Source organism: Eumetopias jubatus, unplaced genomic scaffold (genome assembly GCF_037043125.1).
Source record: "Eumetopias jubatus isolate StellerSeaLion01/CBP00866 unplaced genomic scaffold, mEumJub1_p1.0 scaffold_12, whole genome shotgun sequence".
In the NCBI taxonomy this organism is placed as follows: Eukaryota; Metazoa; Chordata; class Mammalia; order Carnivora; family Otariidae; genus Eumetopias; species Eumetopias jubatus.
The window spans coordinates 95,121,017-95,138,246 of NW_028274818.1; the positions used below are offsets into that span (position 1 = coordinate 95,121,017).

The 17,230-nt window shown below is 55.9% G+C and overlaps 2 protein-coding genes across 5 annotated transcripts; both read left to right on the top strand.

Moving 5' to 3' along the window:
* Nucleotides 1-1,835: 1,835 nt before the first annotated feature.
* ARMC5 (armadillo repeat containing 5) lies at nucleotides 1,836-7,757 on the top strand. Of its 4 annotated transcripts, none has more exons than XM_028109864.2 (6): nucleotides 1,836-2,331; nucleotides 3,849-3,956; nucleotides 4,054-4,840; nucleotides 5,370-5,875; nucleotides 6,450-6,582; nucleotides 6,671-7,757. In XM_028109864.2, exons 1-6 carry the CDS (start codon nucleotides 1,854-1,856, stop codon nucleotides 7,488-7,490), a joined length of 2,832 nt encoding a protein of 943 aa, XP_027965665.1. In that variant the 5' UTR covers nucleotides 1,836-1,853; the 3' UTR covers nucleotides 7,491-7,757. The 4 variants fall into 4 exon arrangements, with proteins under 4 accessions (XP_027965665.1, XP_027965666.1, XP_087885231.1 ...); XM_028109865.2 differs by lacking the exon at nucleotides 1,836-2,331 and adding an exon at nucleotides 2,368-2,592; XM_088029105.1 differs by lacking the exon at nucleotides 1,836-2,331 and adding an exon at nucleotides 2,368-2,573.
* A 1,700-nt stretch (nucleotides 7,758-9,457) lies between these two features.
* On the top strand, nucleotides 9,458-14,828 carry TGFB1I1 (transforming growth factor beta 1 induced transcript 1). Its single transcript, XM_028109869.2, has 11 exons — nucleotides 9,458-9,470; nucleotides 10,764-10,879; nucleotides 11,004-11,056; nucleotides 11,160-11,302; nucleotides 11,468-11,555; nucleotides 11,672-11,786; nucleotides 11,889-12,083; nucleotides 12,994-13,167; nucleotides 13,390-13,471; nucleotides 13,753-13,901; nucleotides 14,140-14,828. Exons 1-11 carry the CDS (start codon nucleotides 9,458-9,460, stop codon nucleotides 14,404-14,406), a joined length of 1,395 nt encoding a protein of 464 aa, XP_027965670.1. The 3' UTR covers nucleotides 14,407-14,828.
* The last annotated feature ends 2,402 nt before the right edge of the window (nucleotides 14,829-17,230 follow it).

A 17,230-nucleotide genomic window follows, 5' to 3' on the forward strand; every position in this document is an offset into this window, starting at 1 on the left:
CACCAACTGTTCCTCACAGGGGTGTCTGACATCTGGTTCCATTCCTCTGGGATAAGGCAGCTGTTGTTCTTGGAATGATTAATCCCATCATTCCTTAGGCCCGTGAAGGGATATGGTTAGCAGCTGCCAAAGGTGTCCTACATCTGTTAGCAGCTGGGCCAGTATGGGATAGCTCCTACCATCCAAAAACCCTCCCTCCACCTGGAGTTCTGTCTCTGGGGCCTCAGAAAACAGGGTTAAACCTTCTTTTGGGGGAAGGCTCTTTTAAGGCTCTACTGTTCTAATTCTTCCAGCCTGGGTTTCCCTGATTCAGTCCATGAATCAACAGCCCCAGAGGAGCAGAAAGGAGATGCTTAGAGAGGAGAGCTTAGAGATGCTCAGGCTCCTTGAGGACTGGACCAAATTGGGACTGAAGTTTGGGCTGAAACTGAAGCCAGGGATATTGGCAGCAGCTGCCGCCCTGGCACGTCTCTTGGTGCTGGCTGAGGTTGGAGCTGCTGGCAAATGCCACATTGCAGACAGACATAGAGCTTCTCACCACTGTGGGCCACATGGTGGATGAGCAGGTGGGAACTCTGGCTGAAGCTCTTGCCACACTCACTGCAAGCGTAAGGCTTCTGGCTTGTGTATGTTGGTGCTGGAGCAGATCTGAACTGTCTACAAAACTCTTGCTGCAACTGGAGCATTTATAAGGCATCTTGCCTGTGTGCGAGCATTGGTGTTTAAGGAGCTTGGAGCTGTGGCAGAAGGTTTTGCCACATTCTGAGCAGGCATAGGGCTGTTCACCCAAGTGCATGCACTGGTGCTCAATGAATTGGGCGTGCTCACTAAAGCGACGGCCCCGCTAAGTCGTTCTTCATTAGAGGTTTCTTCCCTGGGCCAGACCGTGACCTACATAGGTATTTCAGAACCAGCCGCATTTCCCAGGGGGCCGACTGTCGCATATACACCAGGGAGGGCCGCTCGGGTGGAACAACTACCCTAAGGAGGGCGGAGCTCTGGGACCCCCGGGATCCTAACTCCGATTCCCCTGCCACTCCGCCGCCTCCAAGTTCTCCCCTGCCACAGTGAAGAAAGACCTGTTTCCTAAAAACCAGCCACTCAGTTCACAAGCTAAGGCTGACCAGGACACATTCCGGACCCAAGGGGCTAGGGCGGGGGGGGTGGAGGGGGAGGGAGGTCAGCACCGGAACCGGAAATTTCCACTAGCCCGTGCCGCTCTAGGAAGTGGCAGGGAACGGTCTCGGTAGGTTTAACCCTCTCATTCACTTAACTGAGCAAGAGCTCACCATCAGTGGCCGCTGTCAGGAACTTGATACTTTGGTCCTGGCTCGCGATCCTGAGTCCGTCAGCGCGGATTTCAGTGCCCGGGCCATCACTGTGGGGCAGGGAAGCGAGCTGGAAGGAAAAGGCAGTCGCTGTCGTGAACACGCGCGGGGGGGGGGGAGGTGTAGTTGGAGTAGCCACGCCACCTGGAGCAGCACGGTACTGAGACTCCATGGTCGGATGTCTGAGTTCTCCAAAGGAACCAGCCCACTGCGAGGCCCCGGAGAGTTTCTCCTCTGACCTAAGCCAGGCGTGCTAAGCAAGGCGCAGACTACAGATCCCACCATGCACCACACGCGCCTCCTGGGTTCGCACAACGATTAGATAACCACTACTCTCTACGTGCCTTCTGCGACTGCCCAGAGTACCGGGATTGAGAACTACAACTTCCAACTTGCAAAATAACAGCGGCGGCGCTACTTAAAAAGCGTCAGAGAGGAGGTCGTGCCTGGCCACGCCCCTCTCTTCCAGTTCCGCTCCCTTGGAGGAGCGGCGAGGAGGGGGCGGAGCCTTAGGCTTGAGCCAAGATGGCGGCTGCGAAACAGACCCTCACGGACTCGCTCTCGTTCTGCCTCGCGCAGCTCACGGCGGCGGCCGGGGAGGGTCTAGGTGGGGGAAAGGACACAGCTACCAACGAGACACCCTTGGGCCGTGCGCTCTTAGCCCTCCGCACGCGCCACGTCAAGGCTGCAGGGGGGATCGAGCGCTTCCGGGCGCGCGGCGGGCTCCGCCCCCTTCTCGCGCTGCTACGGCGAGCGGCTGCAGCGGATCCCGCCCCGTCCCAGGCTGGCCCCGGCTCCGCCCCCTCGTCCGTCGAGTCCGCGACTTCTGCTGGCCCCGCCCCCTCGCCGGGCCCTGCCCCCTCCGCTGCGTCGTCGTCCACGCCCTCGCCGCCAGCGCGCCTGCGCAAGACTCTGGACTTGGCGCTCAGCATCCTAGCCAACTGCTGTACGGAAGGGGCGTGCCGGGCTGAAGTGCGCAGACTCGGAGGCATTCTCCCTTTGGGTAAGTGCTCCGCCCTCATTTCCTAGAAGAATTCCACACGCCCAGGAACTTCTGTTTCTGGGCCTGGGCGGAGTTTTGAGTTCTTTGTGTTGTAGCCTGAAAGAACATGCCTTCTGATCGCGCAACACCCATAAAGCCCTCAAGCTTTCTTTATCTACACCCGGACCTGACCAGATCAGATAATTCAGCCATGACCTGCGTATTGGTTGTTTCCTCGAATTTGGGCCAGTGGAGACCAAAAGGTTATATGGTGACTTCTAGGTGATTCTTACTCTCCATTTATGAGCTTTATAGCAGACACTCAATGCCTAGTGGGTGGCTGTGTACAGGGCTGCCATTTGACGAACTTGGGTCAGAAGGTGTAATGGTTCTCTGCAGTGAGAAGTGGAATAATAGCTACCTCGCAAAATTGAGGTAGGGAGAAAATGAAATACAAGTAGAGAACACAGATATTCTAAGCATGGACTGGCTACTTTGAGTTATTAAAAACTAATAACAATAAGAAGAAATCCTAATGAAAGATAACAAGCGGGGCGCCTGGGTGGTTCAGTCGGTCGGCCTTCGGCTCAGGTCATGATCCCATGGTCCTGGGATGGAGCCCCGCGTCGGGTCCCTGCTCGGCGGGGGTGGGGGGGGGTCTGCTTCTCCCTGTCCTTTGGCCTGCTGCGCCCCCTGCTTGTTCTCTCTGTCTCTCTCTGTGTGTCAAATAATTAAAATCTTAAAACAAAACAAGTTTTTCTGTTTACCAGCTAAGTTGGCGCCTCCTAGTGGCAATGTTGGGAGTATGGTTTATACACTCCTGCCTGTTAGGAAATTATGCCAATTTTGATGAAATCTTAATTTTTTGGATAAAACGAAACTTTCACATATCTTAAACCTGTATAAAATGCATCTGGACCATAACATGTTTGACAAGAGACCTGGCACATTAATAAGTCCTCAATAAATTACAGATTTTATTAGCGTAGGACCCTTGTCATTCAGTCACTATTCTGCATTTTAAATATCTCCTGAATCCATCCCCATTTATCCTTCTCCCATCATGTGCTCAGGGACTGGTGCCCATGTGCTGGGCTTAGCTTTAAGCCACTGTCCTTTCTCATCTTAACAATTGGGACAGCCTCCTTGCTGCTCCCCCGGCCTTACTCTTTTCCTCCATAATCTGTTTTCCCCCATGGCTACCAGATTGTATCACAGCACTCCTATTCTTAAAATCCTGTGTAGTTCCCAGTGCCCTCATATTCAAGTCCTGTCTGATCCCTTGGCCTGGCATTTGAGGCCCAGCACAGACATCGGATCTCATTTCTGGGCCTTTGCAAAGGCTGCTTCCAAACCTGAAATGCCCTGTAACAGCCCCATCCACCATCTTTCTAACAAATACCTATTTAACCTTTCAGACCCATTAAGTGTTAGCCTCTCTGGAGGCCTTCCCTGGCGCTCTCAGGTCACATTCTTGAGGTCGTTAATGAGAGAGACAAGAAGGAGCGGGACCCTCAAGAGGCTGAATTCTCTTGCAGTGACTATTCTTCAATGTGTGAAGACAGATAGCATCCAGAACCGAACAGCCCGTGCTCTGGGGAACTTAGCCATGGAACCTGAGAGCTGTGGGGACATCCATTCTGCGGGTGAGAAGGCTGTGCGTGTGGAGTTACTAGGGCTTGTGGTGGGAAAGGGGCTTGGGTATCTCCTTGCTCACTCTTTGTCCTCCTCTTCCCTCTCCAGGTGCTGTTCCCTTGCTCGTTGACAACCTGACAGCCTGCCAGGACTCACAGTGCCTGCAGAGTGTGGTGCGCGCGCTCCGCAACCTGGCGGACTCACCCCAGCACCGCCTGGCCCTGGCACAGCAAGGAGCAGTGCGCCCTCTGGCTGAGCTTCTGGCCGCTGCCCCAGACCCTGCGCTGACCTTGGCCCTAGTTCGGGCACTCTTGGAGCTGAGTCGGGGCTGCTCCCGGGCCTGTGCTGAGCAGCTAAGTCTGGGTGGGGCACTAGGACCACTGGTCAGTTTGGCCTCCCACCCCAAAAAGGCAGTACGAGAGGCAACTATCCTGATCCTTGCCAACCTATGTGCCCAAGGCCTTGTCCGGCCTGCACTGGGCAATGCTGGCGGTGTGGACGTACTCCTGGGTGAGCTCTGGCGGCGCAGGGGGCCCAATGGGGCTGGCCCAGCCTCCCAGCAGCCCCTGGTGCGGGCTGTGTGCCTGCTGTGCCGGGAGGCCATCAACCGAGCCCGGCTGCGGGATGCGGGTGGTTTGGAGCTGTTGATGGGTCTGCTACGGGACCCTCGTGCCAGTGCCTGGCACCCTCGTGTCGTGGCTGCCCTTGTGGGCTTCCTCTATGATACCGGAGCTCTGGGCCGGCTACAAGCTCTGGGACTTGTACCTCTCTTGGCTGGGCAGCTGTGTGGTGATGCTGGTGATGAGGAAGAAGAGGGAAGAGAAGCTGCCTCTTGGGACTTTCCTGAGGAGCGGACCCCTGACCGGGCAGAGGCTGGAAGCTTCCGAAGCCTCAGGTGAGTGCCCACCTGATGGCTGTGGATTGAGGGCTCTGGCTCCCTTCACTACCCTCATCCCCCACTCTGTCTCAGTAGGATTCTTACTGATTCTCATTGATCCCTCGTTCTCCCTGGACAAGACCACTTTCAAGTCACCATTAAACACATGTCCTCTCTTCCTGGGTCTGCCTTTGGCCTTGACTCTACCCCAGCACCTCTGAACTTTGGGACCCAGACACGTTCACTGGGCCTTTTTTATTTTGTTGTCTGTTTGCCCCTCACTAGAACATAAATTCTAGGAGGATGGGGACTTTAGTTTTGTTCATTGTTTGTGCCCAGTACCCAATACTGGGCTTAGCACATAATAGGCATCAGTAATTGCTAAATGAGTTGGGTTTTTTTTTTCCCCCCATTTCTCTTTCTCCCCTGTCTCCCCTCGGGCCCACCTCCTCTTCTGGCTTCAGTCACCTCTTTTTGCATGACAGCTCTTTTGGCCCTGCTCCTTTACCGTGGCTGTGGGTTCAGTCTCTCCTTTCTCCCTCTGCAGGTCGTGGCTGATCTCTGAGGGCTATGCTGCAGGCCCGGGAGACATCTCCCCTGACTGGTCCCCTGAGCGATGTCCCCCGCCTCCACCACCACCCGAGCCAGCTGAGCCAACCAGCCCCACCCTGGGTCCCACCTCACTGCGGACGCCTCGCACACTGCGCACACCTGGCCGCAGCCCTGCTGCCACTGCCGAGGAGCCTTGGGGCCGTGAGGGGCCAGCGCTGCTGCTCCTGTCACGATTCTCCCAGGCTCCTGACCCAAGTGGGGCCTTGGTGACCGGCCCGGCCCTGTGTGGCCTGCTGGCCTATGTGACGGGCTCGCCAGGCCCACCGAGCCCACGCGCACTGCGCATCCTGGCACGCCTTACCTGCAACCCTGCCTGTCTCGAGGCCTTCGTGCGCAGCTATGGTGCTGCGCTGCTGCGCGCCTGGCTCGTGTTAGGCGTTGCCCCGGATGACTGGCCCTCACTGCGTGCCCGGCCGGCTCGGCGCCAGCACCGGGAGCTGGGTGTGTCTCCTATAAGAGGCCCCATCCCCCTCTAGTTCTGGACTGAGAACCTCACCATGCTGCTCGTGGCTCTCACTGCCCTCTCCAGCCTACCGTCCAGCTTCAGTCACCACATGGGAGGAGGAGAGGGACTCCCAGGATGCCAAGTTCTGCCCCATCCTCTGCCCAAGTCTTTGGGCCTAGATACCCCGACACCAGGCTTGGCCCCAACAACTGAGAATCACGCTTGTCTCTATTTCTTTACCCAGTCGGCTCTTGGTTCTTCATTGTCCTGACTGCCTTCCCACTGGGCACACTGACTTGGAAACCCACGGCTCAGGCCCCATGTCCTCCCAGGCACCCCCACTCCTCACCCCAACATGGCCAGGAACTGCCCTGCTTCTGTGTTCTGACTCCACTCTCTGACCATCACACTTTGTGCTTGTCCTTGACCTCCCATTTCCTAGCATCTGGACCCTTTCCCTCTAGGGCCTGTAGTCATCCCCTCTTCCATGCCCTGAGGTTTTTGCCTCCTTTCAGGGACCCAGAGTGGGACATCAACTCCCAACCTGACCTGCTTTGTCCATCTCTGCAGGTGAGATGTTGCTGCAGAACTTGACCGTGCAGGCTGAATCACCCTTTGGCGTGGGCGCCCTCACTCACCTGCTGCTCTCTGGAAGCCCTGAGGACCGTGTGGCCTGTGCACTGACCCTGCCCTTCATCTGTCGGTGAGGGGGGCCGTGGGTGTCTCACAGGGGTCAGGGGGGCAAGGTTGCTATTCCGCAATGTCATCCTTTTTCACCTTTCTTCCCAAAGGAAGCCCTCTCTGTGGCGCCGGCTACTTCTGGACCAGGGCGGCCTCCGTCTCCTCCTCTCAGCGCTAACTCGGCCAGCTCCACATCCACTCTTCCTCTTCTTTGCTGCCGACTCCCTTTCCTGCCTCCAAGGCCTGCTGTCTCCCACTGTGATTCCAGCCCCTCCACCTCCAATCCCCTTGGACCTAGATCCCCCATCCCCTTGCCTCTATGAACCTCTGCTGGGCCCAGCCCCCGTCCCAGCCCCTGACCTGCACTTCCTACTGGACTCAGGCCTACGGCTCCCTGCCCAGCGAGCTGCCTCAGCTACTGCCTCACCTTTCTTCCGGGCTCTGCTAGCTGGCAGCTTTGCCGAAGCCCAGATGGACCTGGTGCCCCTTCGAGGCCTGTCACCCAGCGCAGCCTGGCCTATCCTGCATCACTTGCATGGCTGCCGGGGCTGTGGGGCCGCCCTGAGGCCCATTCCCCCACCAGGCCAGCCCCTGCTGGGCTCAGAGGCTGAGGAGGCACTGGAGGCTGCGGGCCGTTTCTTGCTGCCTGGGCTGGAGGAGGAGCTAGAAGAGGCTGTGGGCCATATCCATCTGGGACCCCATGGTGGCCCAGAGTCAGTGGGTGAGGTATTCCGCCTGGGCCGGCCCCGGTTGGTTGCCCATTGTGCCCGCTGGACCCTGGGGCCAGGGCAGTGCCCGCGGAAGCGGGCTTTGGCCTTAGTGGGGCTTGTGGAGGCAGCAGGAGAGGAGGCAGGGCCCCTGACCGAGGCTTTACTGGCTGTGGTGATGGGGGTTGAATTGGGGGCCAAGGGTTCCCGCTTAGACTGGTGATGTTCCCTGGGAGGGGATCCAAGGACGAGTTGGCTGTGAAGGAGGACCCCCTCAGAGCAGCATGAGAGGAGGCTGAGCAGAAGTCACCATCAAGGATTGATGAGAGAACGGAACTATACCCCCAAGGTGATGGTCTGAAGATGCAGGAATGAGAAGCCAAGGCCACGGTTGGAGTATGGAGCCCTCAGATGGGGAACAGCCCGGGGCCCCAGGCAACCTGGCCTGGCCCAGCCTTCCAGAGTTGAGATTAAAAACTTTGGAGTTGGATACTCCTATTGTGTGGTGTCTTTGCTTACTTTCCTGTGGGACTCCCCCCCCGCTCCCAATCAACCAGCGTCTTGTTCAGGTTGCTGTAATCTCAATATAGGCCACCCCTGGCATGTAGGAGTTTAATAAGTAAGTTCTTGGAGTCCTGGGATAGAATAGAGTACTGGAAGGAGCCTGCTTCCTGCTCATGCAACTTCATTGCTCAAATACCCAGCTAGACGTACAGACTTTGGTCAGGGATGAAGGGGCTGGGCTGAGGGAATGCAGTAAGTGTGGGGATGTAGGTCCAAGGCCTTGGCATTACTGTTTCCTGAGCGTCTATCACTCATCTTAGGCCTTCAGTCTCTGGGTCTGTTTTCATCTCTTGGGCCACTTATGTATCCTTCTGCTATTAGCCTAAGGGAAGCCCTGCTGTGTTCCTGGAGTCCCGGAGGCAGGCCCTGTCTTAGTTTTGCTCAGAGATAGCCAGAGCCCTGGGGTGCATTCAGGTTAGGGAAGGGCTTATGTTGTGCTATGGTCTCTCAAGGCAGGGTCTCTCTATCACCTGGATCCCAGATCACTAACCACTCAGGTGGGAGCCTGACTGAGGAGCGTGCCTGGGCTGGGCCTGCCTGTTAGCCTCTGGGGTGCTAAGGTTGACACTTGATATCTGTGCCTGTGTCCAGTTCTGTGTTCTCAGGTGGTGCATTAGAGCCACCCGGAGAGCTTTTTAAAAATGTTGATGTCTAGGTACTTTCTCACTGAATTGGACTGAGGGGAGGATGCCCTGGGCATCAGTATTTTTACAAAGCTCTCCAGGTCAGTTTAATTTGCCCCTGGGTTGAAGCCCACAGTCCAATACTCATGTCTGGACCGAGGGCTGGATTGAGACCCACAGTCCAGCGGCAGCAACACTGTTGTGTCTGTCCATACTCATCTCTTAAGTGTTCATTTCCACTTTGATTTCTCAGGGTCTCAGTCCAGGGAAGGTCTCTTGTTCCTTTTGTGACTGGAGTCTGTGTCTTGCTTGTCTGTGTTCACCAGTATCTTGGGAAAGGGCTCTTTTGGAACAGGTCTGGGTTGCCTCGGTGTTGGGGAGGGCTTTGTCTTGAAGGCTGGCTGTGGTCTGGCTGCCTGGGAATGTTTTCCCTGAGTCTGCATGGGGTTTGGGCCTGGGTTCAGTTTACCTGTGTCTTCTGAACCTGTTGTCTGATCCTTAGACCCATCACTCCTGCCCTAAACCCAAAAATTCTGTCTGGAGCAAGTCTCTCAGGAACGGCCTCAGTGGACAGGGCTCCTGTATAGGACTCAGGGTGCTAGCTTCGGGAGGTGTCTGCTTGAGGTCCTCTCAGCCTGTGTCTAAGAGTCTCATTGAGCAGAGGATCCCGAGCTTGATCTGGGAGAGCCACTTCTCTGACTTTGGCTCTGGCCGCCTGGGCTCCCGGCAGCTGAGGCCAAGGCTGGGGTGTGGCTGCCTCCGCGGCAGACAGGCGGGCTGGGCCTGGGTGGGCCGTGGCCCTCCCTCCCTTACACGCCCCCATCCCGAGTTCTGCTGTTCTTTGCACCCCCGCCCCCCCCCAAAGCCCCATCCCAGCGGGTCCCGGCTTCCTTACATGGTCACGGCCGGGCCTCCAACTCCCGGACGTCCCCCCCGCCCCCCGCCCCCACCGGACACAGCCCCCGCCCTGCTCGCCCCGCGCGGTGCGCGCCCGCGCCCCGCCATGGAGGACCTGGGTGAGTGGGGCTCGAGTCCCCTTTTCCCCAGCTCCTCACCGCCATCTGGGCCCGCTTCCCCATGCTGGAAACCCCTCGCACTCCCTCCCCCGCGCCTTCCCATTCCCGCCTCCTGTCTTCTTGATTCTGGTCTCTGCCCGCGCCTCCTTTCCGACTCCACGTCCCCATTCCTGCCTCTCCCTTCCTGCCTTTTCCTGGACTGGCCGCTCCCTCCCTTCTTCCCTCGCTCAGCTCCTCCATCACTAGCTGCCGACCGATGGGCAGGGAGGTGCAGCGCCCGCCAGTGGGCGCCTGGGCTCAGGGGCGCTGGGAAAGGAGGGGTTAAAGGGGTCTGGGGTCCGGGCACTGGGAAAGTATACAGGAAGGGAGAATATGACATCAAATTCTGGAGAAGAAAACAGGCCCGTCTCAGGGTTTGGGGAAGAAAATAATGAAGGGCCCCTAAATATGGTAGGGGTCGGGTCTTTGGGGGGGCACAAAGAGAATAGATGAGTGCCAAGATGCCAGGGAGAGGTTAAGGGTCCCACTATGGTACTCAGAGTTGAGTAAAGGAGCAGGGACTTCTAGGTTCTGGGAAGGAAAGAGTTTAAAGGATCTAGATCTGGGGAAGGGAGGTGGTGGGGGGTGGTGTCTTGGTGGAGGAAGGAGGACCCAGGCATCTCCTCCTTCTGGTCTGTTGGAAACGGTTGGAAGGCTGTGCTCTCCATGCGAGAGAAGGGGTTCAGGCACCCTGCGATAGGGGGTGCTGCTCAGCAGGGGTAACCGGCTCTGTGGAAAATAAGCCAATCAGAATGCAGGTCCCAGCAGACCTGCCAATGGGGAGACTAGGGTGGGACCTAGCGCCTGGAGATGCGCCAGGGCTGGGCGGGCCTGTTGAGGTGCGGGAGGGGGCAGGAATTAGTGGGCAGAAAGAGCACCCAATCAGAAAGTTGGGTGCCAGGCATACAGCCAATTGAGCAATTTGGGGTGAAGTCAAATTTGGCTTGAGTAAAGAGTCAATTTTGACTGCATCAGGGAAGATGCAGAGAATAAAAGAATCAGGCAGCTTTTGTGCATGACTCCCAAGATGAGCCATTTGGGATGTTTTGGTCATAAATATTCCTTGCTGCCCTTCTACTTCTCTGCCTTGGTCTGACCTGTGTTTCTGTCTGATTCCTGACCTCTGCTCTTAATACTGGCTTCTGTCCTTAACTACTGCCTACTTGGAACCCTTAACCTCTAACCTCTTAAGGTCCTGTCTCTGCTCTAACCTTAACCTCTCAACTTCCCATCCTGACGGCCTCTTCCCTGCAGATGCCCTGCTCTCCGACCTGGAGACCACCACCTCACACATGCCAAGGTCAGGGGTTCCAAAAGAGCGGTCCGCAGAGCCTCTCACAGCTCCCCTGCCCTATGGCCACCAGCCACAGGTGAGATCACATACTAGGGACTGGGGCAACACTAGGGCCAAGCTTGGCTAGGGCTAGGGGAATCTGGGCTTGAGTGGGGCGAAGTACAGGCCTATCATCCACACTTGTGTCCTTCTCTCTGTAGACAGGGTCTGGGGAGTCTTCAGGAGCCTCTGGGGACAAGGACCATCTGTACAGGTGAGGGGCCTGGGAACTGGGGGGATGGGGAAGGCAATTGAGACTCAGGTAAGGAGGCTTGGATTCCCCACCCCTGAACACAGACTCCCACCATGTTTTCCAGTACGGTTTGCAAGCCTCGGTCCCCAAAGCCTGTGGCCCCTGCAGCCCCTCCATTCTCCTCTTCCAGTGGTGTCTTGGGCACAGGGCTCTGTGAGCTAGACCGGTTGCTTCAGGAACTTAATGCTACCCAGTTCAACATCACAGGTACCAGGTCACGGAGACAGGCCTCGAGGGGCTGGGGACAGGGCAGGGAAGGGCAGAGACTGAGGGGTATACTCTTCGCAGAGTAGCAGCTAAAGGGACCCAAGCCTTAAGTGGGAGGGGGTGGAGTATGGGCCCCTGTCCAGTGCCCTTCTTTCCTCTCTGCAGATGAAATAATGTCTCAGTTCCCATCAAGCAAGGAGACTGCAGGGGAACAGAAGGAGGACCAATCTGAGGACAAGAAAAGGCCCAGCCTGTGAGTTTGACATAGTTGGCAGAGCGGGGAGAGATGTGATGGCTACCTGAGTTACTGGAGGATAGCACTCATTACTCTGGGGGGCTCTGAGCTGACACAACTTGTGTTCTTCACAGCCCTCCCAGCCCATCCCCTGCTCTCCCAAAGCCTTCAGCAACCTCAGCTACCCTGGAGTTGGATAGACTGATGGCTTCGCTGTCTGACTTCCGTGTCCAAAACCACGTGAACCAGGTGGGGTGTGGGCCAGTGTAGATTTGTGGCTTCCCAACCCCTTTTAGAACCTTCCATATCTGCTGCCTTGCTGACTCAACTCTCATGTCCTCCTTGCTGCAGCTTCCAGCCTCTGGGCCAACCCAGCCACCGGTGCCAAGCTCTGTGAATGAGGGCTCCTCATCCTCACCAGGGCCGGCTAGCAAGGGCAGCCTAGACACCATGCTGGGGCTGCTGCAGTCCGATCTCAGCCGCCGTGGTGTTCCCACCCAGACCAAGGGTCTCTGTGGCTCCTGCAATAAACCTATTGCTGGGCAAGTAAGTGGAGCGCTGTGAGTAGGGAGGTAGAGACCCATGGACCCATCCTCACTGACAGCCAGACTTCGTGCTCTTCCCTTTTAATAAATGACTCTGGGAAGTGGGTATTACCATTGTTCATATTTTACAAATGAAGAGACTAAAGCTCTGCGTCACACAGCACGTAAGTGGCAGGATGAGAATCCCAACCCAGTTACCATTTATTGTAGTTCTACTGTATGCCGGCACTGGATTAGCTCCTTTACAAACCTCCATCTCAAGTCTTCACAAAAGTCTTGCTGGTGCCACCTACCATCTCTCAGGCACCAACAAAGCCTATTTCTCCTCCACCAGCATCTGGTTTGCGCGCTCTGGTTCTTGGCTTATTGACTGAGTAGATATTATTGATAACAACTGTGCCCAGTGGTTGACCTAGATCCTCTTGCTGTATTTAGTGCCCTGCTACCATCCCTAAATTTCCAACCTTAGCAAAGCAGGGTGGCATTATGACTCTTGTGGGCCCTAGGCATGTTCATCTTCCTCCATTAAAAAAATTTTTTTTAAATTGTGTTTTATGACTGTGTTGGTGTAAAGAGGAATATATTAATATTACACATTAAATCGTTTTCTTCTAGTTCATTTTTTTCTTCTGATTTTAAAAGCAATTCCAACATTTTCATGGGCTCCTAAAATTATTGAGGGCCCTAGGCACTGTGCTGGAAGACCTGGGTTGAAATCTCTCACTCACAGACTGACTCGAACATTAGGTTCTTCATCCTGGCCTCTCAGGGTGGGTGGGGAGAAATGAGTGAAGGGAGTCAAATGGTAAAAAGAAAAAAGAAAACTTGAAATGTGCCATGTAAATCTTAGCTCACTGGGCACATGGCAACCCGAGGTCCACTCTGACCCAGGCCTTACCCCCGACTCGCAGGTGGTGACTGCGCTGGGCCGCGCTTGGCACCCTGAGCACTTCATTTGCGGTGGCTGTTCCATGGCCCTGGGAGGCAGCAGCTTCTTTGAGAAGGACGGAGCCCCCTTCTGCCCTGAATGCTACTTTGAGCGCTTCTCTCCACGGTGTGGCCTCTGCAATCAACCCATCCGACACGTGAGCCCCGCCTTTCCCACAGCCGCCCCCCACCCCCCCACGCCCCTTGGCCTCATCCAAGGCCCTTTGGACTCCGCCCATTCTCTCGGACTTCCAAGTTCCTTGTTAGGTCTCCAGCGCCTCAAACTCCTACTTAAACCCGCTTACATTAGGTTCATGATGGGAGAGGGAGGGTAGAAGGGATGGAGGGTCACGCTGAGTGTCCCCGTTCATTCTCCGCAGAAGATGGTTACTGCCTTGGGCACCCACTGGCACCCGGAGCATTTCTGCTGCGTCAGTTGTGGGGAGCCCTTCGGAGATGAGGGTGAGAGCTTGGCTCCAGTCCTGAAAGATACCCGTCTGCTCGATATCCCACCTCGCACGCTGTGGTCCAGCCTACTACAACCTCGTGTCTTCTGGCCCCACCCTCTCCCACAATCGGGGGCCCCTCCTATTCCCTCCCACTCGACCTCCACCCTAGACCCGATCCCTCCCTCTCTGCTGCTCGTTCTGACTGCCCCTCATCTGGCCCCACAGTCTCAGATCTTGCAAGTCCTGGGTGCAGCCAGCGCTTTTTTTTTCTTTCCGCTCCGTTCCCGCCCGTAGGTTTCCACGAGCGAGAGGGCCGCCCCTACTGCCGCCGGGACTTCCTGCAGCTGTTCGCCCCGCGCTGCCAGGGCTGTCAAGGCCCCATTCTGGATAACTACATCTCGGCGCTCAGCGCACTCTGGCACCCGGACTGTTTCGTCTGCAGGGTGCGTGGCTGTGGGAGGGGGTGGGGGGGTGGGGGGAGGAGAGGAGCTGGGCCAACCGGGAGCCCAACTAGGAGCCTGGGGCGGGGCGATTATTCAGGTATTCAGGGCACGATGCTTCACGTCTGGGGTGGGGTTGTGGGCAGCGGGGTTCCCACATTGGGTTATTAAGCTCCTAAAGCTAGTTATCTGGTCAGGGGGTTGGCGGCTGACCTATCCTTTCGCGGCCTCCCGCCCCCAGGAATGCTTCGCGCCCTTCTCGGGAGGCAGCTTTTTTGAGCACGAGGGCCGCCCGCTGTGCGAGAACCATTTCCACGCGCGGCGTGGTTCGTTGTGCGCCACGTGTGGCCTCCCCGTGACCGGCCGTTGCGTGTCCGCCCTGGGCCGCCGCTTCCACCCAGACCACTTCACCTGCACCTTCTGCCTGCGCCCACTCACCAAGGGCTCCTTCCAGGAGCGCGCGGGCAAGCCCTACTGCCAGCCCTGCTTCGTCAAGCTCTTCGGCTAATCGACTGTGAGGCCTGGCCCTGCGAGAGCCCAAGGCCCTAATGACCCCACCCTTCCCCAAAAGACGTGCTCTCCAGACCCCAGGGCCTTGCTCTTTGAGCCTAGGGGGTCTCTCCCTAGCCCACCCTGTGAGGCCCCACCCACTGGAGAGACCCGCCCCTGAGGTACTCTACTCTTGAGGGCTCCGTGGTCAAATTCAGAAAAGGTCCCGCCAATTTCAAGACCACACGGGTGGGTCATACACTGTAAAGCAACCCCGCCCGAGGTCTTCACTTTATCCCCACCCTTGAGGGAGCCCCCTGACTGGAGGTGGGCCCTTGCAATTCCGTCTAATCAGAGGACAGGCCAGGACAGACCTGCTCCCCGCTCCCTCACTGTTCTGTGCACTTTTTTTCTGCCCACATAAAAACACATGCCACATCATGTTGGTGCGGTGTCTCTGAGTGCTGGGGAAAGCCGTGCGTGGAGACGCCCTGCCTCTTGTGCTGGTTCCGGCTGCCGCGGGTTCTAGGTCACTGCCCTGTGGCCGCAGGGGGACCTGCAGCCTCAGCCTTTGCAGGCTGTCCTTCACATGTCAGATGAGCCTGCGCTGGATTGTACAGATAGTGGGGAACCAGAACAGGAGCTCAGGCTGGGCCCCATGGAAACTTCCCACCCTCATTCCCCACTTCCTCAGCAACCTGTATCCTTGAAATAAGCACTTAATCTGTCTCCACCCCCACCTCTCACTCCCACTCCCTCCCACCCTTGTCACCTTGTCTAATTCTCAGATTTTTCTCCCCTCCTGAAAAGACCCTCAGAGATGGGGCTCCATCCAGAAGTGCCAATTTGTGCCCACTCTTTGGATCTGGGCCCTAAGGCACAGCTTCCCTCTTACTCATATTGACTCATAACGTCTCCCCTAAGCAGAGGATGACACTTGGGGTGGTCAGAGCAGTGACCAAAGGAAGCACCAGGGGCTGTTAAGAGCCAGAAGGAGGCTTTTAACTCAGACTGAGAGTCAAGTAAGTCTTCCTAGAGGAGGAGACACCTGAGCTAAGCCCCAACAGAAATGGGTGGGCCACAGATTTTTAGATGTGGAGTTTAGGCTCCATCTGAATCCCTAAGCCCCAGAGCCTTTCTGAGCCTCTGAACCTTCACTTTAGACCCTGCAGTTCCCTAGGGAAAGGACTTGGATTCCTGGGTCCAAACTGTAGGAGACTTTGAAGCTGGAAATGATGGATTCTCAGAGGCCCTTCCTGCTTGAGGAGGAGCTGGTAGCCAAGGAGAGCATGTGTGGGTAAGACAAAGGTGAGGTGTTCTCTGTCCTCACCTCGGCCTGACCCCCCAGATTCTTTCCTCTCTGAGGCTCCTCTCCCTAGGTCTTCTCAGGCTTCCTGCTCTTCTCCTTCCACATATTCTCTCTGGAGAATTCTATTTCCTGGCTTGTAACCACCTTCCTGTCTTGAGGAGGCCCCAGTTGGCCATCTCTAGTCTTGATTCATTCATTTCACCAAGTGTTTATTGAGTATGTACTATGCCAGGCTCTATATCAGGTGGTGGGGAGACCATAGGGAACCAAGCAGACATGCTTCTTGACCTCGTGGAGCTGAAGTCTAGTAGAGGAGACAGATGACAAATACCAAGTGACACATGTGATGAACTAATGGAGACTTTCCTCATGGCCTAAGTCAAGGTCACTTTTCCTCCTTGTTTCCATCCATAGCACCCCCAAAGTCCCTCAAAGCACTTATCACTATTGCAAATAGGTGTTTATTTGTTGCTTGTCTATGTCTGTTTTTCAAACTGGAATGCAAGCTCCTGAGAATTTGTCTGTCAGATTACATGTTTGTTTTGCTGACCATTGTCCCTCCAGTGTCTAGAACGCTATCTAGCCCTGTGGAAGGTGCTCAGTGAATGCTTGTTAATGAAGGATGGAATGAAGAAGAAAGGAAAGGAGGGAAGGGGAAAAGGGGAAAAAACAGAGAACTGAGTTAGAGGAGGTGAGAAAGGGATTACTTTTAACCAAATAGTCGGTCTCTGTGAATATGGAACATCTAAGTTGAGACTTGGAAGGTTGAGGAAAGAAAACAGCCAGGCGAAGAGCCTGAGGAGAGCATTCCGGGCAGAGGAAACAGCAAGTGCAAAGTCCAGGATGTAGGAAGGAGCTTGGCATATTGAACGAAAGGAAAGAAGGCCAGTAGGGCTGGATTAGGGGGAGTAGAGGGGAGAGTAGTAGGAGATGAGGTCAAAGAGGAAATACGTGCCCCATCATGAAGGGCGTTGCAGGCCACAAAGAGGGCATACAGATTTTAAGGGCCTATAACCCCCTTGTATCCTCTGACATTTGGACCTGGATTTCTCTCAGGCACTTCAAATTTATCACCCCCTGAAGCAGACGCTGTGGATGTGCTGCCCATACCCGCTCAGCCCACCTGGGAAGTCATATGTAGACAGTTAGTTCCCAGACACCTAGTCTCCCCAGCTGCTCCCCGAGTTTCTGTCTGAGGGTACTCTCTGGGGAAACAAGTGTGCTCCTGCATCCAGCAGGCCTGAAGCGGGAGGGCGAGGTTCTGTAACCTTAGCGACAGGAATTGGTGAATAAATACTCCAGCTTCCTGGCTCGGAGAGGTCAATTCTGAGGTGTGTTCCCCACAGTGTCTCAAATAGTCCCCACTGGGATTGTTCATAGTGGCAACCTTTTAATCAACATGCCACTTATTGACGTTTCTTCTTTGTCTCAATACCTTCCTGGGGTCACCTCCTCAGGAAAGTCCTTGCACCCAATTCTCATCTTCAGGTCTGCTTTGAAGGGACCCAAACTAAGGCATTCCTTAAATATATTC